The 24,901-nt window shown below is 45.8% G+C and overlaps 1 protein-coding gene across 2 annotated transcripts in view; it reads left to right on the top strand.

Moving 5' to 3' along the window:
- efcab6 (EF-hand calcium binding domain 6) overlaps positions 1-24,901 on the top strand; it is a 190,580-nt gene that overhangs the window by 117,095 nt on the left and 48,584 nt on the right. For both annotated transcript variants that reach the window (XM_070900566.1, XM_070900567.1), the window contains 3 exons: positions 9,150-9,246; positions 11,406-11,524; positions 15,365-15,592. In XM_070900566.1, coding sequence (XP_070756667.1) covers positions 9,150-9,246; positions 11,406-11,524; positions 15,365-15,592 — 444 coding nt within the window. The remainder of the gene's footprint in view (positions 1-9,149; positions 9,247-11,405; positions 11,525-15,364; positions 15,593-24,901) is intronic.

The following is a 24,901-nucleotide window of genomic DNA, read 5'->3' on the forward strand; positions in this document are numbered from 1 at the left end:
TACAGCACGGTCATGTGGAGACAAAGTCCCGTCTTCACACTGAAGACCATCATGTTGTGTGGCACTATCACCGTGCTAAATGGGATAGATTCAGAACAGGTCTAGCAGCTCAAAACTAGGCATCCATGTGGCGCTGTGGGCCATCAGCAGCAGCAGAATTGTATTCCACCACAATCTGTAACCTCATGGTCTGGCATATCCCTCATTCTACTATTGCCATCAAGCCAGGGGACCAACCCTGGTTCAATGAGGACTGCAGATGAGCATGCCAGAAGCAGCATCAGGCGTATCTAAAAATGAGGTACCAACCTGGGGAAGATGCAACACAGGACTACATGCATGCTAAGCAGCAGAAGCAGCATGCTATAAATAGAGCTAAGTGATCCCACCATCAATGGATCAAATCAAAGCTCTGCAGTCCTGCCACATCCAGTCATGAATGGTGGTGGACAATTAAACAACTAATGGGAGGAGAAAGCACCATGAATATCCCCATCCTCAATGATGGTGGAGCCCAGCATGTGAGTGCAAAAGACGAGGCTGAAGCATTTGCAACTATCTTCAGCCAGAAGTGCCGAGTGGATGATCCATAGCGGCCTCCTCCTGAGGTCCTCACCATCACAGAAGCCAGTCTTCAACCAATTCCATTCAGTCCACATGATACCAGGAAGCGGCTGAGCACACTGGATACAGCAAAGGCTATGGGCCTCAACAACATCCCGGATGTCGTGCTGAAGACTCATGTTCCAGAGCTAGCCGCGCCTCTAGCCAAGCTGTTCCAGAATAGCTACAGCACTGGCATCTATCCGACAATGTGGAAAACTGCCCAGGTATGTCCTGTCCATAAAAAGCAGGACAAATCCAATCCAACCAATTACCACCCCATCAGTCTACTCTCAATCATTAGCAGAGTGATGGAAGGTGTCGTCGACAGTGCTATGAAGCTGCACTTAACCATCTATAACCTACTCACTGATGCTCAGTTTCGATTCCTCCAGGAGCATTGAGCTCCAGACGTCATTACAGCCTAGGTCCAAACATGGACAAAAGTGCTGAATTCCAGAAGTTAGGTGAGAGTGACTGCCCTTGTCATCAAGGCAGCATTTGACTGAGTGTGGCATCAAGGAGCCTTCATAAAATTGAAGTCAATGGGAATCAGGGGGAAAACTCTCCACTAGCTGGAGTCATAGCTAGCACAAAGGAAGATAGTTGTGGTTGTTAGAGGTTGATCATATCAGCCCCAGGACATCGCTGCAGGAGTTCCTGGGGCAGTGTCCTAGGCCCAACCATCTTCAGCTGCTTCATCAATGACCTTCCCCCCATCATAAGGTCAGAAGTGGGGATGGCCGCTGATGATTGCACAGTGTTCAGTTCCATTCTCAGCTCCTCAGAAAATGAAGCGGTCCATGCCCACATGTAGAAAGACCTGTACAACATTCAGCTTGGGCTGATAAATGGAAAGTTACATTCGCGCCACACAATTGCCAGGCAATCACCATCTGCAACAAACGAGAGTCTAAGCACGGCCGCTTGATATTCAACAGCATTACCATCACCGAATCCCCACCATCAACATCCTTGGGGTCAATATTGACCAGGAACTTAACTGGACCAGCCACGTAAATACTGTAGCTACATGAGCAGGTCAGAGGCTGGGTATTCTGCGGCAAGTGTCTCACCCCTTGACTCCACAGTGCCTTTCCACCATCTACAAGGCACAAGTCAGGAGTGTAATGGAATACTCTTCACTTATCTGGATGAGTACAGCTCTAACAACACTGAAGAAACTCGATACCATCCAGGACAAAGCAGCGCACTTGATTGTCACCCCATCCACCACCTTCAACATTCATTCCCTCCACCACCAGCACACCGTGGCTGTAGTGTGTACCATGTATAAGATGCACTGCAGCAACTCGCCACAGCTTCTTTGGCAACACCTCCCAAACCCACAACCTCTACCACCTAGAAGGACAAGGGCAGCAGGCGCATGGGAGCACCATCACTTGCAAGTTCCCCTGCAAGTTACACACCATCCTGACTTGGAAATATATCACTATTCCTTCATCGTCACTGGGTCAGAATCCTGGAACTCCCTCCTTAACTGCACTGTGGGAGTACGTTCACCATAGGATTGCAGTGGTTCAAGAAGGTGGCTCACCACCACCTTCTCGAGGGCAATTAGGGATGGGCAATAAATGCTGGCCTTGCCAGCGATGCTCACATCCCGGAACCAATTAAAAAAGAGTCATATATTAGAAGAGTGAGCTTCACCAATGAGGTAACGGGGGAGCTCTGCAACCCACTAGATGAAGACATGTGGCCATGGTCATCTGCCAATACTGCTCTGTCTGTAATTGTGAAAGTGGCAACCATGTTAATTTTTTTATGGAACAAGTCATTTCAGCAGTCCATAGAGGATCCTTGTAATATCAGCAGGCTGCAGCATGGACACGCAGTCTTCAGTTGACTGACACATTAGAGGATAATTGAGCAATTCATCTAGTTTGACATCAAAACAAGGCAACAATGAGATGCAGAGATCAAGTTTTAAAGGATTGCCTTATTTTCCCAAGAGCAGTGCAATACATGGCACCCATACTGCTCAGTGAGCTCCTCAACAGGAAGAGTTTCCACTCCCTGACTGTACATCACATCATTATGTGTGACAAAATGCAAAGAATCTAGCACATCAGTGTAAGATATGCTGATTGTTGTCACAATGTATTCATCCTTGAAAGTCTGCCCTCCCTGATCTCTTTAAGGATGAAAATCATGGCAACTGATGAATTGTGTGTGGAGGCCTGCCGCCTTCTCCCGATCAGCAGCAAAAGAGCATTACAACAAGGCACATGCCTCTACCAGAGTGATCATCAAGAAGACCAATAATGTTTTGAGGAGGTGCTTTTGCAGGCTTGATGGGTCAGGAGGGGCTTTGCAGTATGTTCCAGCTTGTGTGTCGTACAGTTGCATTCTCCTGTGCCCTGCACAACTTTGCCATACAAAAAAGACTCTAACCTTCATGATTTATTTTCCTTATTATGCCTCTGTGAAGTGTGTTGAGACATTAAAGGTGCTATATAAATGCAAGTTATTGATTGTAGCTGAGGCATTTTGTGGCAGGAGATGATTGGCGGAATTCATGGGTGGGCTTGAGTCTGTCATCCATTCCTTTCTCATCCTCATAATTACAAGAAAGTAGTTCTGTCTCCCTTCCTTTTCCTCATTATTCCTTCCTTGTCCTGCTAGATCTGCAGAAAAGGAAGATATGAACACAGAATCGTTGAGAATTATTCTCTTGAGATTAAGAAGACAGAGAAGCTTATGGTGGTGTGGTACTTCAAAGAGATGCTGCACCATCTTTGTGGGTACGTAGTCACTAACCCAGTGCCAGCACTGTGCCCCCGAACTGACCATCTCCCACAGCCAGAGCACAGTGATTCTCTGTGAGCCTCATGCCTTGCTTCTCATAGGGGTGAAGTCTTTGAGGTTTGGGCTGCCCCCTCCAGTGGCTTTCCTCTTGTGGATACTGTGTGCCATTTTTTTTTTGCAACAAGAGTGAATAGATTTGGTGAAGGCGAAGTGTGTGTGCCAGATGGCATGGGACAGTTGGGGTGTGGTAGTATTATCCTTGTAAAATGAAAGAGGGGGGTCTTGGGCTTGTGAATGCAAAGTATGATTCTGTAAGATCCTGAGTTATTGCCAGAGTGCATTGTGAAGCACTTTTTATATAACTGTTACATTTAAAGGGTAAAGCGTGTGCTGATACACAGAGAACTCAAGAAAAAAAGGAGTGTGTGGCTAGTGTGTTGTCTTTCCTCCACTGGTCAGGTCATTGAACTTCTTGGAGCATTGGTCTGCAGTCCTGGGGGTGAGAGAGTTGGGTGCTACTTCCTTCCACGTGGCATGTGTGTATCATTTCTTTCCACTGACACCCAGCAGTCTGTCTCTCCTGAGCTCAGTTTCATCAAGGAGGATTTGTAGCTTCATCTCTGTAAAATTATGGCATCATCATCTCTGCCTCTATGCCATACCATTGTGCCTTACGTAGCTGCCTCTGCTAACTGCTCCTGTGCTAGGCATTATTGAAAAAGCCTGTAGGTTGGCACGATTCTGCTGAATTGACTAATATGCTTATTGCTACCATACTTTTTTTGCTTATGATAGGAAAATTATTTTGTGTTTCTACCAAGTTAAGAAGATTGAGTGTCAGAAATCTCCAAGGTCAGCCTGGTCAAATGATATAATATCAGAGTGTGTATCAGCTAATAACAAAGGTCATTATGTCATGTCTCAATGTATATTTTTAAAAACACTTTAAAGCTATTGTACGCAAAAAAGGGAAAAGGCATTGGTGGGCTTGCTGAACAAAGAGTAATTAGTAACAATATTTGGCAATAGAGGGTCAAAGCAGAGACATCCCAGGGTCATTATTGTGGTAGGACAACTGCTAGATTCTTGTAAACAAGTTATCTATATAAGGCGTGCACAATCTCTGTATAGCAGAACAAACTTGAGAAGATAACATGCACGGAAACTACTCTACATCTGTTCATAAGAACATAAGAATTAGGAACAGGAGTAGGCCATCTAGCCCCTCGAGCCTGCTCCGCCATTCAATAAGATCATGGCTGATCTGGTCGTGGACTCAGCTCCACTTAGCCGCCCTCTCCCCGTAACCCTTAATTTCCTTATTGCTTAAAAATCTATCTATCTTTGACTTGAAAACATTCAATGAGCCAGCCTCAACTGCTTCCTTGGGCAGAGAATTCCACAGATTCACAACCCTCTGGGAGAAGAAATTCTTTCTCAACTCGGTTTTAAATTGGCTCCTCTGTATTTTGAGGCTGTGCCCCCTAGTTCTAGTCTCCCCCACCAATGGAAACAACCTCTCTGCCTCTATCTTGTCTATCCCTTTCATGATTTTAAATGTTTCTATAAGATCACCCCTCATCCTTCTGAACTCCAAGGAGTAAAGACCCAGTCTACTCAATCTATCATCATAAGGTAACCCCTCATTTCTCGAATCAGCCTAGTGAATCGTCTCTGTACCCCTTCCAAAGCTAGTATATCCTTCCTTAAGTAAGGTGACCAAAACTGCACGCAGTACTCCAGGTGCGGCCTTACCAATACCTTATACAGTTGCAGCAACACCTCCCTGCTTTTGTACTCCATCCCTTTCGCAATGAAGGCCAACATTCCATTCGCCTTCCTGATTACCTGCTGCACCTGCAAACTAACCTTTTGGGATTCATGCACAAGGACTCCCAGGTCCCTCTGCACCGCAGCATGTTGTAATTTCTCCCCCTTCAAATAATATTCCCTTTTACTGTTTTTTTTCCCCAAGGTGGATGACCTCACACTTTCCGACATTGTATTCCACCTGCCAAACCTTAGCCCATTCGCTTAACCTATCCAAATCTCCTTGCAGCCTCTCTGAGTCCTCTACACAACCCGCTTTCCCACTAACCTTTGTGTCATCTGCAAATTTTGTTACACTACACTCTGTCCCCTCTTCTAGGTCATCTATGTATATTGTAAACAGTTGTGGTCCCAGTACTGATCCCTGTGGCACACCACTAACCACTGATTTCCAACCGGAAAAGGACCCATTTATCCCGACTCTCTGCTTTCTGTTCGCCAGCCAATTCTCTATCCATGCTAATACATTTCCTCTGACTCCGCGTACCTTTATCTTCTGCAGTAACCTTTTGTGTGGCACCTTATCGAATGCCTTTTGGAAATCTAAATACACCACATCCATCGGTACACCTCTATCCACCATGCTTGTTATATCCTCAAAGAATTCCAGTAAGTTAGTTAAACATGATTTCCCTTTCATGGATCCATGCTGCATCTGCTTGATTGCACTATTCCTATCCAGATGTCCCGCTATTTCTTCCTTAATGATAGTTTCAAGCATTTTCCCCACTACAGATGTTAAACTAACCGGCCTATAGTTACCTGCCTTTTGCCTGCCCCCTTTTTAAAACAGAGGCGTTACATTAGCTGCTCTCCAATCCGCTGGTACCTCCCCAGGGTCCAGAGAATTTTGGTAGATTATAACAAATGCATCTGCTATAACTTCCGCCATCTCTTTTAATACCCTGGGATGCATTTCATCAGGACCAGGGGACTTGTCTACCTTCAGTCCCATTAGTCTGTCCAGCACTACCTCCCTAGTGATAGTGATCATCTCAAGGTCCTCCCTTCCCACATTCCTATGACCAGCAATTTTTGGCATGGTTTTTGTGTCTTCCACTGTGAAGACGGAAGCAAAATAATTGTTTAAGGTCTCAGCCATTTCCACATTTCCCATTACTAAATCCCCCTTTTCATCTTCTAAGGGACCAATATTTACTTTAGTCACTCTTTTCCGTTTTATATATCTGTAAAAGCTTTTACTATCTGTTTTTATGTTTTGCGCAAGTTTACCTTCGTAATCTATCTTCCCTTTCTTTATTGCTTTTTTAGTCATTTTTTGCTGTTGCTTAAAATCTTCCCAATCCTCTAGTTTCCCACTAACCTTGGCCACCTTATACGCATTGGTCTTTGATTTGATACTTTCCTTTATTTCCTTGGTTATCCACGGCTGGTTATCTCTTCTCTTGCCGCCCTTCTTTTTCACTGGAATATATTTTTGTTGCGCATTATGAAAGAGCTCCTTAAAAGTCCTCCACTGTTCCTCAATTGTGCCACTGTTTAGTCCTTGTTTCCAGTCTACTTTAGCCAACTCTGCCCTCATCCCACTGTAGTCCCCTTTGTTTAAGCACAGTACGCTCATTTCTGACACAACTTCCTCATCCTCAATCTGTATTACAAATTCAACCTATTGTGATCACTCATTCCGAGAGGATCTTTTACGAGAAGATCGTTTATTTTTCCTGTCTCGTTACACAGGACCAGATCCAAAATGGCTTGCTCCCTTGTAGGCTCTGTTACATACTGTTCTAAGAAACAATCCCGTATGCATTCTATGAATTCCTCCTCCAGGCTATCCCCTGTGATTTGATGTGACCAATCGATATGTAGGTTAAAATCCCCCATAACTACTGCCGTTCCTTTTTCACATGCCTCCATTATTCCCTTGATTATTGCCCAGAATAAGGTGAAGGTACCCTTTCTGTACTTTGCAGTACTGTTAATAAACAGTCTTGAGAGGCAACCTGTTGTGAACTTGATTGTCCGATGTCTAAAACCATAAGACACCAATCATTAGAGTCAACAAGTAGCATAAAAACACTCGAGACATCCAGTCAAGCTAGCTAACAGGCAACATGTTTTTGTTTTACCTGCTCCTTCCTCAGGCGGTTGCTGCAATCTGCAGCCAGAGCCCGCATTTTAAAGGCTACACTCGAATTTCTAACCAGCCCAGTACATTACAGGTTGAACCTCTCTTATCCGGGACTTCCTTATCCAGCACTACCCCTTGTCCAGGACCATTCCCGGCCGCTGGGTGGTGCATGCGCAGAATGTGACCGTCAAAAACTTGCTCACCAATATAATCTTTCTCCTCAATCAGCTGCCTCCTCCTCGTCGCCCTGCTGGAACTCCTGCAGCCACAGTCCTCGGGCCGGCCGCTCCTCCCCACAGCGCTTCCTCCGCGGGGGTCGGGCAGACACTTCTCGGCCTGCCGACTTTTCTGGGCCCGCCGGAGCCAGCCAACTCTTCGGGGCCCGCTGGCTATTCTGGGCCTGCCGAATCTTCTGGGGCCCGTCAACACTTCGGGGCCTGCCGACTCTTCGAGGCCCGCCGCTCTTCGGGGCCTGCCGGGACCTGCTGACTCTTCTGAGGCCCGTCGGGGCCCACCGACTCTTCCGGGGCCCACGGTCCGCTGGCTCTTCGGGGCCTGCCGACTCTCCTGGGCCCACCGGCTCTTCGGGACACCGCCGACTGTTCTGAGCCTGCCGACTCTTCGAGGCTAGATGGCTCTTCGAGCCCCCCTGCACACTGATTGGTTGACTAACTGACTTAACAATCGGTCCAGCTAATTGTCGCGCACGCACACTTACCCCAGCAACAGCACTTAAAGGCGCAGTCCACCCAAACACGTGACCTCCCCTCATCCGGCAAAATCCCTCGTTCGGGACAGGCCAGGTCCCAAGGGTGCCGGATAAGGGAGGTTCAACCTGTACTCCCATTTTCCACTGGATTTATGCCAGTAACTCCTCCAATGCATATACAAATGAGCTGACCCATGAAGTTCTGGGGCAGCTGTGCTGACTGTTGGTGGGCTCAACTGGTCTCACATTGGTACAAATGCAATGTAACTCATAGCATGAAAATTCAGCTATACATGCATTGTAGTTGCAGTTCATTATCTTAGCTGATTTCATTTATTTTTATGTCTACGGTTGCACTTTTACCCTCTCTATCATTTCAATAATGCTGTTGATTTCTGCAATGTGCCTGTCCTGGTGCCCTGCATGGTCTGTCTGTTTTTTTGTACACTTATCTAACATTCAGGCTATTCTCTCCCTCTCCTAACAAAAATGTACCTCATCAAATGTTTTTATTTCATGAAAGAAATGACTCATGCTGAGCATGATTCCACGAGTGCCAGTCACCCTCTGGTACGCCAGCCAAATGACCAATCGTCATGTGTAAGCTGAGACTATGTGTAGGCAGGCGATTCAGCTGTGCAGGAGTATTAATGCCAAGCCCGATCCTGTGCTTACTTAACATCTATACAAATGCACTCCAGCAGGAGTCACTGACTACTGATCAGAATCAGGTACTCTGGATCATGTTTATTTTCTCCTTCCTAGCTCAGGGAATGCTGAGATCAATTACAGCATCATTACTGTCACACTCTCTGTGATCAGCCAACTCAGCACAGATTAGAGATCAATAACGCTATTGCAGTTCTGTCATGCTTAGTTCCATAGTGGGCAGGGAATTTACCAGCTGAACCATCAGGGAACCCAAGGTTTTTTTTTGTTTAATTTGGATTTGCAAGGATTTGCTACTATTATAGTCTGGACGATCCATCTGTATCAGTTTGTCAGTAATATTATTTAATAACTCGAAGTAATAGGGGGAAAAGTATTTTGGGCCAAATTGTGGGTGTGGGGGGCGGGGGGGCGGATGTAAGTGACTGAGAAACATTCAAGCATGTCTTTAGTGGAATGACTTTGATTTATTTGCAGCCCAAGACATGATGTTTACAGTACTTTCCTAGCCTGTGAGCAGGCCCATGCCTGCCTAGCTAATAAAGCCAAAACAAGATGGCATGAACTGACTAAGGTGAGATGGAAATGCAGGTGTAAAATGATGCTGTGATAACAGCCTTTGGCTCAATTTTTTCCACAGTAATTGGTAGAGATTTGTGTTGCTTAGTCACACGTCACCTTTTTTAAAAAAGATTTGTCACTCTCTAAGATTTATGTTACTAAATAATAGTTTATTCTTCCAATTTGAAAATTTCTTAATGATAAATTGTGTCAGTTTTAAATATTGTGGTCTAAAGTTTCCACTTTGAGTTTGATTGACAATCTGGCCGCAAGTTGTGCTCAAAATTGCGCTAGTTTTACGTTTTTTGGCTTAAGTTTCAGCTCAAACTCATTAGCATATCGCCGAACGTAAAATCTTTCACAACTAACGCAATAGGGCAGCGTTTTAGAATGTCATTTTAAAACAATTACATATTTTGCATTAAAAATATTCTTTGATATACTTAAGTGTGGTAACCTGGTACAGTTTTATAAATACAGCTGAATATGGGTTTATCACAAAAATCAGCCTTTTTAATTAGAGTATCTAGTCCTCCGCCTGTGAGTAGCCTGATTTTAAATAACTGAAAATGACTTTTAAAAAACTATATAGAACCATTTACTAGTTAAATTGGTGTACAGTTGTCCGTTTCTTAGGGCTCAATTTTCCCTCGTGATTTGCGCTGTTTTTTTTGAGCAGGCTGCTTTTTTTGGCCTGAGTTAAAAAAACACACTTTCCCCAATCAATTTGCATCAGTGCAACTCAGTTAGTTACGATTTTTTTTAGCTAAGTTTATTTTTCAGCCAAAGGGGGCGTAACTTGCCACCCGCGCCAAGTTTAGGCAAGTTTGGCTAGCTGAGAGTTGCTCCAGTTCTTCTTAGGCCAGCGTATGTGGCCGCTGCAGAAAAACCTTCTGAAGAGTTAAAGAAATTGGCACAGGTAAGGAAATCGGCGCAGCTATGTGCAGCAGATGCATGGACAGCAGCAGCAGGAAAGGTAAGAGAGAGGGGAGAGAGAAAGGGGGGGGTGGGTGGGGGGGGAGAGAGAGGACGGAGTGGGGGGAAGCCTTTCGGGTGTATTTAGGTGCGGGGACCGGGAGGGAGGAGATCATTCAGCCTGGGATAGAGGTGAGGGAGCAGACCGGGAGGCCACTCGGCCTGAGATAGGGGCAGGGGAGCAGTCCGGGAGGCCATTCGGCCTGGACTAGGGGCGGGATTGGCAAGGATCTCGGAGCTGGGGGGAAGGGAGCGGGACCGGCAAAGCACTCGGGGCTGGAGGGCGGGGTGGGCAAGCTGGAGCTGGACTGGCACTGGCAAGGGGCTTGGGGTGAGCTGGGAAAGCAGACCCGGCAAGCCCTTCGGCCTAGGGGTGGGACCGGCACCGGCAAGGCACTCTGGGTGGGCTAGGGAAGCAGACCGGCAAGGCACTCGGGGCTAGGGTCGGGCAGGGGAGCGGGGCCGGCACCGGCAAGGGGCTTGGGGCGGGCCAGGGAAGCAGACTGGGAGACCCTTCGGCCTGGGATGGGGCGGGAATTGGCATCGGCATCAGGCGATAAGTTGCAATATATTTTAATGTGTCTTTAAGTTGATGCAATATGTTTTAACGTGTTTTTAAGTTGATGCAATGTGTTTTAATGTGTTGCGAGCTGGCTGTATGTTTCACTTCGCAGCCTCAGCTCGCATTGTGTCCCTGGTTACCGTGGCTCCACTCCCAAAACTAAAGCACAGGTTAGAAATCCAACAGGGAAACTTAGAACATTACTCTTCAAGTACGCCAAAAAAAAGCTTGGGGAAAATTGAGCCCATTGTAAGTTAAAACCAAATTTGAAAGCTTTTAAAACGTGTGTCCTTGCACCTAAAAAAAAATCAGCTTAACTTTAGGAGCCTCCTCAAAGGTCCGCAAACAAGCTCAATTAGCGGAAATTCGCAATGATGATTAATTCATTCTGAGGTTGTGGTCAGTTTTTTGGGTGGGGCCAGCTTACAATGCGATGCCTTTCAAACCAAAAGATCGTAGAAACGGCATTTGTGCTGGACAAAATGTGTGCTTGAAATTCCTTGATCTTTTGCACTGGTTTTCCGATTTGGGGCGAATTGACTATAACCTAGCAGAAACTCCAGGCCTATAATACTATCTACCCCTTATAATCAGTACTGAATGCACAAACCTTTTTGTCTATTTTGTATTTTTAGGCTTTTAACGAGATTGACTCTGATGGTAACCTCATTGTGCAACAGAAGGATTTGAGGAAAGTTTTATACCAGTTATGCCTGCCAATTTCATCCAAACAATTTGAAAAACTTTGGTCTTGGTAAGAACTTTTAATTCTTCTTCTTTCCAGTTTTCCCCCCTTATTTCTGAAGGTGGTTCCTGTTGTTTTGTGTCAGCCATCACCCATTATCTTGATAAAATGGTCATTCATTGTGTTTGAGCTTAGACAGTGAATGCTCACAGGTTATTCAACTATAGATGCATCACAACCTAACCCAATTCTGTCTTTACCCAACCTTTTCCTCACTTGACATCCATACGCATGCACTTCACAGCATAGTGAGCGGGAGCTGTAACTTTATTTGATTATTTTCTTCCCCTCCTCCGGAGCTCAAGGGCCATGACATCAATTATTGCAGTCCAACTGCTGGCTTAAGATCAGAACAGACCACGGATTGAACTTTGAACCTTCCTAGTTTGATGGCTCGGTTCTACATTTGGCACTGTTTTCACCAACTGAGCCATCAGAGTAGCATTTTAGTTATCTTAAGCAAACTGTGTTTTGAAACATGGGATTTCATTGGTGGTTGTACCTTCAGCCATCTTGGCCCCATGCTCTGGAATTCACTTGTTAAACCTCTCCTCTTTACATCTTCCCTTTCCTCTTCTCCACCTCCTTCTCCTCCTTGAAGACGCTCCTTAAAACTCACCTCTGTGACCAAGGTGCTCCTCCTAATATCTCCCTTAGCTCGGCATCCATTTTTATTTGATTACAGCCCTGTGAAGTTCTCTGGAATGCTTTTCCACATTAAAGGTGTTATATAGAGGGAAGATGGAAAATTCTTCTTTAAAACTTAACGTGAATGAACAGAAGCCAGATTCTTTTTTTATTATTAAACTAGTAATGCTTTAAAAAAATGAATTCAAATGAAGACATCGAATAAATTAAACTGGGTGTCCATTATTTTATCAAGTTAAAAACAAATTAATTTTATTGATGGAGCGGAGGCCAATTTTCTAACTGAATGGGACTGAAGGGCATTTCCAACATTCCATTGACTCTGGATCAGTTCCTATCGAGTGGAGGGTAGCCAATGTAACCCCACTTTTTAAAAAAGGAGGGAGAGAGAAAACAGGGAATGATAGACCGGTCAGCCTGACCTCAGTAGTGGGTAAAATGATGGAATCAATTATTAAGGATGTCATAGCAGTGCATTTGGAAAATGGTGACATGAGAGGTCCAAGTCAGCATGGATTTGTGAAAGGGAAATCATGCTTGACAAATCTTCTGGAATTTTTTGAGGATGTTTCCAGTAAAGTGGACAAAGGAGAACCAGTTGATGTGGTATATTTGGACTTTCAGAAGGCTTTCGACAAGGTCCCACACAAGAGATTAATGTGCAAAGTTAAAGCACATGGGATTGGGGGTAGTGTGTTGACGTGGATTGAGAACTGGTTGTCAGACAGGAAGCAAAGAGTAGGAGTAAATGGGTACTTTTCAGAATGGCAGGCAGTGACTAGTGGGGTACCGCAAGGTTCTGTGCTGGGGCCCCAGCTGTTTACATTGTACATTAATGATTTAGACGAGGGGATTAAATGTAGTATCTCCAAATTTGCGGATGACACTAAGTTGGGTGGCAGTGTGAGCTGCGAGGAGGATGCTATGAGGCTGCAGAGTGACTTGGATAGGTTAGGTGAGTGGGCAAATGAATGGCAGATGAAGTATAATGTGGATAAATGTGAGGTTATCCACTTTGGTGGTAAAAACAGAGAGACAGACTATTATCTGAATGGTGACAGATTAGGAAAAGGGAAGGTGCAACGAGACCTGGGTGTCATGGTACATTAGTCATTGAAGGTTGGCATGCAGGTACAGCAGGCGGTTAAGAAAGCAAATGGCATGTTGGCCTTCATAGCGAGGGGATTTGAGTACAGGGGCAGGGAGGTGTTGCTACAGTTGTACAGGGCCTTGGTGAGGCCACACCTGGAGTATTGTGTACAGTTTTGGTCTCCTAACTTGAGGAAGGACATTCTTGCTATTGAGGGAGTGCAGCGAAGATTCACCAGACTGATTCCCGGGATGGTGGGACTGACCTATCAAGAAAGACTGGATCAGCTGAGCTTGTATTCACTGGAGTTCAGAAGAATGAGAGGGGACCTCATAGAAACGTTTAAAATTCTGACGGGTTTAGACAGGTTAGATGCAGGAAGAATGTTCCCAATGTTGGGGAAGTCCAGAACCAGGGGTCACAGTCTAAGGATAAGGGGTAAGCCATTTAGGACCGAGATGAGGAGAAACTTCTTCACCCAGAGAGTGGTGAACCTGTGGAATTCTCTACCACAGAAAGTAGTTGAGGCCAATTCACTAAATATATTCAAAAGGGAGTTAGATGAAGTCCTTACTACTCGGGGGATCAAGGGGTATGGCGAGAAAGCAGGAATGGGGTACTGAAGTTTCATGTTCAGCCATGAACTAATTGAATGGCGGTGCAGGCTAGAAGGGCTGAATGGCCTGCTCCTGCACCTATTTTCTATGTTTCTATGTGATTGGGATTCCCAACATCTGAGATAGGTCTGGGCCAACTTGTGGAGTTGTGAGAATTGACATTTCAGATATCCAGTGTCTGTATTAAGTATTCCAGACCAGGTGTAGTATGACTAGACACAGAGTAAAGTTCTCTCTACTCTGCTCCAGCAGTATGCTTCAGTTCCAATTTCAAAAAAGCAGTTTTACCTCAAAAATCTCTTACACAAAGATCTGGTGTCTTTGAGTTCTGTGTCTTGGGTGAGAGACCAGTGCCTAATCCACTATACTCCCCAGTCCCTCCTAAATGCTATTTAATATGAGCTTCCAGTATAACAAAATTGCATGCAACTATCAACCAGAATATTATACATATATATCATTAGAGATGACAGTACTTTAGCACCAAAGTCCTTTTTAATGAGGTTTATTTTTAATCAGTTTATATATCCTGAAATGCAGTTTGTCACTTTTTCAATCTCCTATTTAGCATGTAAACAAAAGTTCAATTCAGTACAGTTGAAATGTGACTCCAAAATCTGCTACTACTAGCTCAGAAACCACTTAATTTATTGTAGGGGTTTTTCTTCTTTTGGCAGCTAGCAGTTAATAAGAGTGCTTTTTCTCTCCCATAACTACATTACACAGGGGCTGTGATTTTACAGGCATTCCACCAGTCTCTTACCGTAACTCTTACTGTGTTTCAGCCCCACATTGTGTAAGGTTTTCCATTACCTATCTTAGTTGATGTGCATGGGCTAGTTTAAGAAATCCAGAGTTTTGAAAATATAACTATGTAGATTGGAGGCCATTTTTCTAAATGAACGGAATTGAAGGGCTCGTTTAGTGACTGGGATTCCCAATTTATCCATGTCTCAAACCAACATCTGAGATGGGTCTGGGCCAACTTGTGGAATTGTGAGAATTGACAGAATTGACAAAAGAATTCAACATCCATTTGCCATGTTGAATGGATTGCTGGACTGCAGTGCAAATCGATTGATGAAATGCAATCAAATAACAGTGAATGATGACTTGTATCATAACAAGCGGTAAAGAAAGGATAATAAGCCAACTCAACACTGAGGGGATGAATTTCTAGGGGAAGGTGGGGATTTTCCTGCTCATGCAACTTCAGCAGAAGATCCACAAAAAACACTGGGAAAACAGCATAAGCACTGATTATGCCACTGAAGTTATGGAAAGCGATGAGGAGAAGCTCTGCAGAAATTCAATCCCAGAGTTTCATTCTTAAGATCAATTTATCAGTGTCTATTCTCTGTTCAGCATAATTTAGGTGCCAATCCTTAATTATTGAATTGCAGAACACACTAGTCTGGAGGAACAATAGGACTTCCTTTACCCTTGTAGGACACACTTATTATTTCCTTTTACATGCATTTTGTTTTCCTGCAGGTATGATTCAGATAAGAAAGGTTTTGTGACTCACCTAGAATTCCTGCAGAAGCTTAGGAATAGGTTTGGATCACAAGTCCAGACAGACTACAAACAAATTGTTCCAGAAAGCAAAAGCAGTTCAGCAGATCATTGCAACAAGCAACAGCAGTTCCAGACAGATAGCAGCCAACAGCAGAGATGTCAGACAAGCAAACTTGACATCACTGAGTTAAAAAAACAGCTCAAGTAAGTAGAATACTGCACTTTTTCAACTCCTTTTCCTATTAAAACAGCCAGTGGGCTATGAAGGCAATTTAGAACTTTGATTTGGCACCAGATTGTGTCAGTGCACTGAGTTGTATGATGCCTATCATTGCTGTGGTGAAAACTCCAAACTCCAAGTGAAGTGATTATGTGGTAATGTTGTACTGCCAGTGAGGTGCTGCACTTGACAGGGGAGCATGGATAGAGAATTGGAACTACAGTGTTGCAGCCGTATCATCATTTTGTGTTCTCTTTGAACATGGCTCCATGCTGGTACCGCACAATCATCCCAAATGTTAACATGCATGGAACTGCACTGTAAAGCGATATTCCTATGATTCCTCACATGGTGTAATGCTGATCTCTGCCTTGCTATCTGGGTGTGACAAGCAGAGGTTTGCTGTGCTGTGCTTTGGAGGGAATGAAATATCAATGGAGAGGGAAGCACAGGGGCAAGGGTGTAAATATGGGGACTTACCCAGGGCTAACTCATGAGTGGCAGTAATAATGGCCCAGGAGGAAGAAATGAAGGAAGCAGAGTTAGCACTAACTGAAGGTAGAAGAAAAGTGTCAGCATGAAATGAAAGAAATGGAAGTCATGTGGGAGCTTGAGCTAGGGGAGAAGAAATGCCAGGTTGAATTCAGAGACGAGAAGTACAAGAGTACCAAGATGAACTGGGGATGATTGGAGAGGGAAAAGAACATCACCTTGTACTGAGATTTGCAAGAAGAGTGCCAGGTTAAACTAGAGGAGGGGGAGGAGGGCCAGTTTGAATTGAGTGGGAGAAGGAGCAGAGTGCCAGCATGTGAGGGTTAGGGTGGAGAGAGTGTCTTTGTGAAATTGGTGCGGTTAGGGTTGGAGGGGATACAATCTCTGTGCAACCTGGATCCAGGGGGGTTTGAGTGTCTCTGTGAACTGGGGTGTGGTTGAAGGTGGGAGAGTGATTGTTGAGGTAGCTTTTGGGGAAGTAATTTTCTGTTTGAAAACTCAAATGTCACTTTACTTATTCTTTTATTAGATTAAATACCAATGAAAAGTATATAAAATGAATTAGAATGCATAATTTTTAACTTAAAAATTCAAAGTCTTCGAAGGGAGCATGCCACAGATTCCTTTATTGAAACATAGAAACATAGAAAATAGGTGCAGGAGAATGCAATGAGATTGCATTTCAGATGTGTGTGCACAATTCTAAATTTGCTGCCTACAGTCCTCACTGGAATGATCCCATGGTCATTAAGACAAGAGTTCAAATCGCCTTAAAACAAAATGCTGGAAATACTCAACATGTCAGGCAGTATCTGTGGAGAGAGAGACAAAGTTAATGTTTCAGTTCAATGACCTTTCATCAGAACTGGAAAAAGTTAGAGATGTAACAGGTTTTAAGCAAGAACCGAAGCAGGAAAAGGTGGTAGGGGCGAAAGAACAAAAGGGAAGGCCTGTGATAGGGTGGAAGGTAGGAGAGATTAAATGACAAAAGGGATGATGGTGCAAAGCAAAAGGGATGATAATGGGATTAGTAAAGAAACAAAAGATAAGTCTAGAGAAGGTATAAATGGCAATAGTAGAATTATTACCAACAGCTGCTGTCCAAAAAAATGGGAGTGTGGTGATGATCTGAAACTATTGAGCTCAATGTTCAATCCGGAAGGCTGTAAAGTGCTTAATTGAAAGATGAGGTGCTGTTCCTTGAGCTTCTGTTGAGCTTCATTAGAACAGTGTAGGAGGCAAGGACAGAGAGGTCGGAGTGGGGCGAAGAATTAAAATGATAGGCGGCCAGAAGTTCAGGGTCAAACTTGCGGACTGAACGGAGGTGTTCCACAAAGCTATTGCCCAATCAACATTTGGACTCCCCAGTGTAGAGGAGCCGCATTGTGAGCGAGGGAATACAGTATACTAATTGAAACAAGTACAAGAAACTGACTGTTTCACCTGGAAGGAGTGTTTATGTCCCTGGACGGTGGAAAAAGAGGAGGTAAAAGGGCAGGTGTTGCATTTCCTGCGCTTGCACGGGAAGGTGTCGTGGGAAGGGGAGCGGCTGTTGGGGGCAATTGACCAGGATATCACAGGGGGAATGGTCCCTCCAGAATGCTGAAAGGGGAGGGGAGGAGAAGATGTATTTGGTGGTGACATCATGCTGGAGGTGATGGTAATGGCGGAGGACAATCTGTTGAATGTTGAAAGCTGGTGTGGTGGAAGGTGAGGACAAGGGGAACTCTATCATGGTCCTGGGATGAAGGGGAAGGGGTTCAAATTGCCTATTTGCTATTGGACATTTTTCTAAAAAAGAACATTAATGAAAATCTGTTTTTTCTATTAATGGATTATCTATTGTTCCTAGGAGAACCAAGTTTTAAAAATCAGGCAATTTTAGTGCAATGAGAAAGGGTTAATAAATAACCTTGTAGTAAACGGGCCCTTAGGGAAGAGTGACCATATTATGATATAATTTTATATTAAGTTTGAAAGTGATTTCATTAAATTTGAAGCCAGGGTCTTAAATCTAAATAAAGCAAACTACATAGGTATGAGGGGTGCGTTGGCTGACATAAATTGGGAAACTACATTAAAGGATATGGCAATAGACGAGCAATGGCTAGCATTTAAAGAATGAATACATAATTTATAACAAACATACATTCCTTTAAGGTACAAAAACTCCACAGGAAAAGTGGTTCAACCATGACTAACAAGAGAAGTTAAAGCTAGTATTAGATCAAAGGAAGAGGCCTACAATGTTGCCAAAAAGAGCAGTGAGCCTGAGGATTGGGAGGATTATAGAATTCAGCAAAGGAGGACCAAGAATGGGAAAATAGAATGAGATTTAAACTAGCGACAGACATAAAAACTGACTGTAAAAGCTTCTATAGATATGTAAAAAGGAAAAGATTAGCTAAAGTAAATGTGGGTCCCCTGAGACAGGAGAAATTATAATGGGGAACAAGAAAATGGCAGAGAAATTAAACAAATACATTGGGCCCAAGTTTCCACATGATTTGCGCCTGATTTTTAGGAGCAACTGGTGGAGAACGGACTATCTTAGAAATCGCAATTCTCCACATTTTTTTTTCTGCAGTTCTAGTCAGGTAGAACAGTTCTACTTTGGAACAGAATTTTTTCTTCAAAAGGGGGCGTGTCCGGCCACTGACGCCTGATTTGAAAGTTTCCACAGTGAAAACGTACTCCAAACTAAAGTAGAATGGAGCAAGTGAAGATTTTTGTAGAACTGAAAAAACCTTGTCCACACATTAAAAAATCAGGCGCAGGTTACAAATTAGGCGTCCAGAACGAGGTGGGGGGGGGGGGGGGGAAGTGAAGTCATTAAATTCTATAATAAATCCTTATTTATACTTATACAAATATTATACAAATAAATCCAACCTGAATAAACATTTATAAGCAAAGAAAAGATTAAATAAACCATCTTCCTACCTGTGTGAAAGTGCTTCAGGCAGGCCTTTCGGGACCGAAGGCTGAACGGGCCGGCCCGAGACTTCGGCCCGTCCCCAGCACCAGATTTACAGGTAGGTGGCGTTGGGTTGGGTCGGGTCGGGGGTGGGGGGGAGAGAGAGGGAGGGGGGGAGAGAGAGGGAGGGAGGGGGGAGAGAGAGAGAGAGAGAGAGGGAGGGAGGGGGAGGGGAGAGAGACGGAGGGAGGGAGAGGAGAGAGAGAGAGGGAGGGGGGAGAGAGAGAGGGAGGGGGGGAGAGAGAGAGAGAGGGAGGGGAGAGAGAGAGAGAGAGAGAGGGAGGGGGAGAGAGAGAGAGAGAGAGAGGGGGGAGAGAGGGAGGGAGGGGGGGAGAGAGAGACGGAGGGAGAGAGAGAGAGAGAGAGGGAGGGGGGGAGGGGAGAGGAGAGGAGAGAGAGAGAGAGAGACGGAGGGGGGGAGAGAGTGAGAGGGAGGGGGGGGAGAGAGTGAGAGGGAGGGGGGGGAGAGAGTGAGAGGGAGGGGGGTGGAGAGAGAGAGGGAGGGGGGAGAGAGAGGGAGGGGGGGAGGTCAGGTCGGATCCAGTCCGGGAGCGGGAGTCGGGTCGGGTCCAGTCGGGGAGGCGTGGGTCCGGTCCAGTCGGGGGGGCGGGGAGCGGGAACAGGAGTGCGGGTCGGGTTGGGGGGGGGCGCGGGTGTCGGGTCTGGTCCGGAGGCAGGGGGGGGGGGGAGCGGGTGTCGGGTCTGGTCCGGAGGCAGGGGGGGGGGGAGCGGGTGTCGGGTCTGGTCCGGAGGCAGGGGGTGGCGGGGAGCGAGTGTCGGGTCTGGTCCGGAGGCAGGTGGGGGGGGGAGCGAGTGTTGGGTCTGGTCGGGCGGGGAGCAGGGGCTGGCCGTGGAAGGAGCCTTATTCATGCAGCCCCAGTGAGGCCATTCGGCCAGGGCTAGGGGCTGCGTGCTTCGGGCCCCTCCCACACAGTTTCGGGCGCCTGGAGCTACTGCACTTGCGTGCCCACTGTAGCACGCATGTGCAGAGGTCCCGGCACTGTTTTCAGCGCCAGGACCTGGTTCCGCCCCCCACAGCTCATGCTGCGCTGCGCCGAGGGCCAGAGGACCTGCAGGGAGGTGGAGAATACCGAGGATTTTTTTATGCGCACTTTGTGGCGCGAAAAACGGGTGTCCAGGTCGGGACTGCGCCGTTCTAGGCGCGTGTGGAAACTTGGGCCCAATGTGTCTACTTTCATAGAAGAAAATGCAAACAACCTCCTGGAAATAGTGGAGAACCAAGGGTCTAGCGAGAATGAGGGACTGAAAGAAATTGGTATTAGTAAAAAAAAAGTACTGGAGAAATGAAAGGGACTGAAAGCCTATAAATCTCCTGGACCTAATGGCCTTCATCCTCGGGTTTTTAAAGAGGCGGCTATAGCGATAGTGGATGCATTGATTATCATCTTCCAAAATTCCATAGATTCTAGAAAGTTTCCCATGGACTGGAAGGTAGCAAATATAATCCTACTATTTAAGAAAGAAGGGAGAGAGAAACGGGGAATACAGACCAGTTAGCCTGACATCAGTAATAGGGAAAATGCTAGAATCTATTATTAAGGACATGGTAACAGGACACTTAGAAAATAAAAATAGGATTGGGCAGAGTTAACACGGATATATGAAAGGGAAATCATGTTTAACAAATTTGTTACAGATTTTTGCGGTTGTAACTAGCAGAATAGATAAGGGGGAACCAGTGGATGTGGTGTATTTGGATTTTCAGAAGGCATTCGATAAAGTTCCACACAAGAGGTTATTAAACACAATTGGGGGAATATACTAGCATGGATTGAGGATTGGTTAATGGACAAAAACAGAGAGTAGGAATAAAGGAGTCATTTTCGGGTTGGCATATTGTAACTAGTGGGGTACCACAAGAATCAGTGCTTGGGCCTCAGCTATTCACAATCTATATCAAGGTTTTTGGATGAGGGGACCAAATTTGCTGATGATACAAAGCTAGATGGGAATGTAAGTTGTGAGGTAGATGCAAAGAGACTTCAAGGAGATATAGACGGGTTAAGTAAATGGGCAAGTACATGGCAAATGGAATATAGGGCCCAAGTTTCCACAGGATAAAAAACGGGCGCCCCTCCAAGCTCTCGAGCGCTTTGCAGCTCCTTGTCTGTTTGGCGCGGCGCCCAGGGGGGCGGAGCCTACACTCACGCCGATTTTGTAAGTGGGAGGGGGCGGGGTACTATTTAAATTAGTTTTTTTCCTGCCGGCAACGCTGCGCGTGCGCGTTGGAGCGTTCGCGCATGCTCAGTGTGAAAAAAACATTGGCACCCGGCCATTTTTGTAGTTCTTTGTAGCTGTTTAATTTTTGAACATATTTTAATAAAATCACATTGCCATCAGCACATCAGCACTGAGGCAACCCTTCTCACTATCTCCTTCCCCTCCCTCCCCTCCGCGGCAACAAACGGCTCTCTCCTTCCCCTCCCTCCCCTCCCCTGCGCAGCAACAAGCCGCTGTCTCCTTCCCCTCCCTCCCCTCCCCTGCGCGGCAACAAGCCGCTGTCTCCTTCCCCTCCCTCCCCTCTCCCCACGGCAACAAGCCGCTGTCTCCTTCCCCTCCCTCCCCTCCCTCCACGGCAACAAGCCGCTGTCTCCTTCCCCTCCCTCCCCTCCCTCCACGGCAACAAGCCGCTGTCTCCTTTCCCTCCCTCCCCTCTCTCCACGGCAACAAGCCGCTGTCTCCTTCCCCTCCCTCCCCTCCCTCCACGGCAACAAGCCGCTGTCTCCTTCCCCTCCCTCCCCTCCCCTGCGCGGCAACAAGCCGCTGTCTCCTTCCCCTCCCTCCCCTCTCCCCACGGCAACAAGCCGCTGTCTCCTTCCCCTCCCTCCCCTCCCTCCACGGCAACAAGCCGCTGTCTCCTTCCCCTCCCTCCCCTCCACAACAACAAACCGCTTTCTCCTCCCCCCCTCCCTCCCGCTCAGCGGCACGAACGGCTTTCTCCCCCCCCCCCTCCCGCTCAGCGGCACGAACGGCTTTCTCTCCCCCCCCCCCCCTCCCGCTCAGCGGCATGAACGGCTTTCTCTCCCCCCCCCCCCGCTCAGCGGCACGAACGGCTGCAGCATTCTCCCTGGCTGAAGCACTTTCACACAGGTAGGAAGATGGTTTATTTAATCTTTTCTTTGCTTATAAATGTTTATTCAGGTTGGATTTATTTGTATAATATTTGTATAAGTATAAATAAGGAAATAAGGATTTATTATAGAATTTAATGACTTCCCTTCTCCCCCCCCCCCCGCCCCCACCTCGTTCTGGACACCTAATTTGTAACCTGCACCTGATTTTTTAATGTGTGGACAAGGTTTTTTCAGTTCTACAAAAATCTTCACTTGCTCCATTCTACTTTAGTTTGGAGTACGTTTTCACTGTGGAAACTTTCAAATCAGGCGTCAGTGGCCGGACACGCCCCCTTTTGAAGAAAAAATTCTGTTCCAAAGTAGAACTGTTCTACCTGACTAGAACTGCAGAAAAAAAAATGTGGTGAATTGCGATTTCTAAGATAGTCCGTTCTCTACCAGTTGCTCCTAAAAAATCAGGCGCAAATCATGTGGAAACTTGGGCCCATAATGTGGAAAAATATGAAAAATAGAAAAAAACAGAGTATTTTTTAAATGGTGAGAGATTAGGAAATGTTTGTGTTCAGAGGGACCTGGGTGTCCTTGTACACAAATCACTGAAAGTTAACAGGCAGGTAAAGAAAAAAGAAAGATTTCTATAGCACCTTTCACGACCACCGGACGTCTCAAAGCGCTTTACAGCCAATGAAATACTTTTGGCGTGTAGTCACTGTTGTAATGTGGGAAACGTGACAGCCAACCCGCGCACAGCAAGCTCCCACAAATAGCAATGTGATAATGACCAGATAATCTGTTTTTGTTATGCTGATTACATACATAAGAACATAAGAAATAGGAGCAGGAGAAAGCCATACGGCCCCTCGAGCCTGCTCCGCCATTTAATACGATCATGGCTGATCCGATCATGGACTCAGGTCCACTTCCCTGTCCGCTTTCCATAACAGCTTATTCCCTTATCGTTTAAGAAACTGTCTATTTCTGTCTTAAATTTATTCAATGTCTCAGCTTCCACAGCTCTCTAAGGCAGCGAATTCCACAGATCCACAACCCTCTGAGAGAAGAAATTTCTCCTCATCTCAGTTTTAAATGGGCGGCCCCTTATTCTAAGATCATGCCCTCTAGTTCTAGTCTCCCCTATCAGCGGAAACATCTTCTCTGCATCCACCTTGTCAAGCACCCTCATAATCTTATACGTTTCGATAAGATCACCTCTCATTCTTCTGAATTCCAATGAGTAGAGGCCCAACCTACTCAACCTTTCCTCATAAGTCAACCTGGAATCAACCTTGTGAACCTTCTCTGAACTGCCTCTGTTATGTATGTAACAACTTGATAGACTGAATACTGTAAACTAACACAGGTACAAAGCTGGCTTTGCTTTATTAGGGCCCAAAGTGCGTATAGCCCAATGACCTCCGAGAGTGGCGCCACCTGGTGGCTAGTAACCCCAAGTATACATACATGACAATACCCCCGTTAAGCTATTAGTAACAGTCTTTTTACAAATTGAGACGGTCCGGGGCTTTCCGCTCCCGAGTTGATTGTCTCAGTTGAACTCCAGCCTTGAGCAAGCATTCTGGCTCTGTTATGATTGGGGCTGGGTAGCCGATCTGATGGGAGTGGCAATAACCATGTCAGGGATTCAAAGTCCAGATTCATTGATGACAGCGGAGTCCTCTGATGACTGAGGGTAGGTTGGTTGGGCACTGATTGTGTCTTCCTCAGACTGTTCCGGTTCATCTGTGTGCCACATCTTTATCTGATCAACATGTTTCCTGCATATTTGCCCATTCTTGAGCTTGACGATAAACACTCTGTTACCCTCCTTGGCCGTAACAGTATCGACGATCCACTTGGGACCTTGACCATAATTTAGTACATACACAGGATCGTTAACAGAAATGTCGCGTGACACAGCAGCGTGATCATGATACCACTGCTGACTTTGACGTCTGTATTTAACGTGATCGTTCAAGTCAGGGTGGACAAGAGAGAGCTTGGTCTTGAGACCTCTCTTCATCAATAGTTTCGCAGGGGGGACCTCGGTAAGCGTGTGGGTCTTGTCTTGTAACTAAGCAATATACATGACAAGCGAGTCTGCAGTGAACCTTGAGTTAAACATTTCATACTCTGCTTGATGGGTTGGACAGCACGCTCTGCTTGACCATTAGATGCAGATTTGAATGGTGCTGACCTCACATGTTTGATACCATTGAGTTTCATGAACTCTTGAAACTCCAGACTAGTGAAGCAACGTCCGTTGTCGCTTACAACGATGTCGGGCAGACCATGAGTGGCAAACATGACACAACGGCTCTCAATGGTAGCTGTGGATGTACTGGATGACATGATTATACACTCTATCCACTTGGAATATGCATCCACCACAACTAAAAACATCTTTCCCAGGAAGGGACCTGCAAAGTCGATGTGGATCCTGGACCATGGTTTAGATGGCCACGACCACAGACTCAGCGGAATTCCGCTGGTACTTTACTTAGCTGCATGCAAGTGTTGCACTGATGGATAAATGTGAGGTTATCCACTTTGGTTGCAAAATAACGAAGGCAGAATATTATCTGAATGGTGGCAGATTAGGAAAAGGGGAGGTGCAACGAGACCTGGGTGTCATGGTTCATCAGTCATTGAAAGTTGGCATGCAGGCACAGCAGGCGGTGAAGAAGGCAAATGGCATGTTGGCCTTCATAGCTAGGGGATTTGAGTATAGG

The sequence above is a fragment of the Pristiophorus japonicus genome, chromosome 15 (genome assembly GCF_044704955.1).
Source record: "Pristiophorus japonicus isolate sPriJap1 chromosome 15, sPriJap1.hap1, whole genome shotgun sequence".
In the NCBI taxonomy this organism is placed as follows: Eukaryota; Metazoa; Chordata; class Chondrichthyes; family Pristiophoridae; genus Pristiophorus; species Pristiophorus japonicus.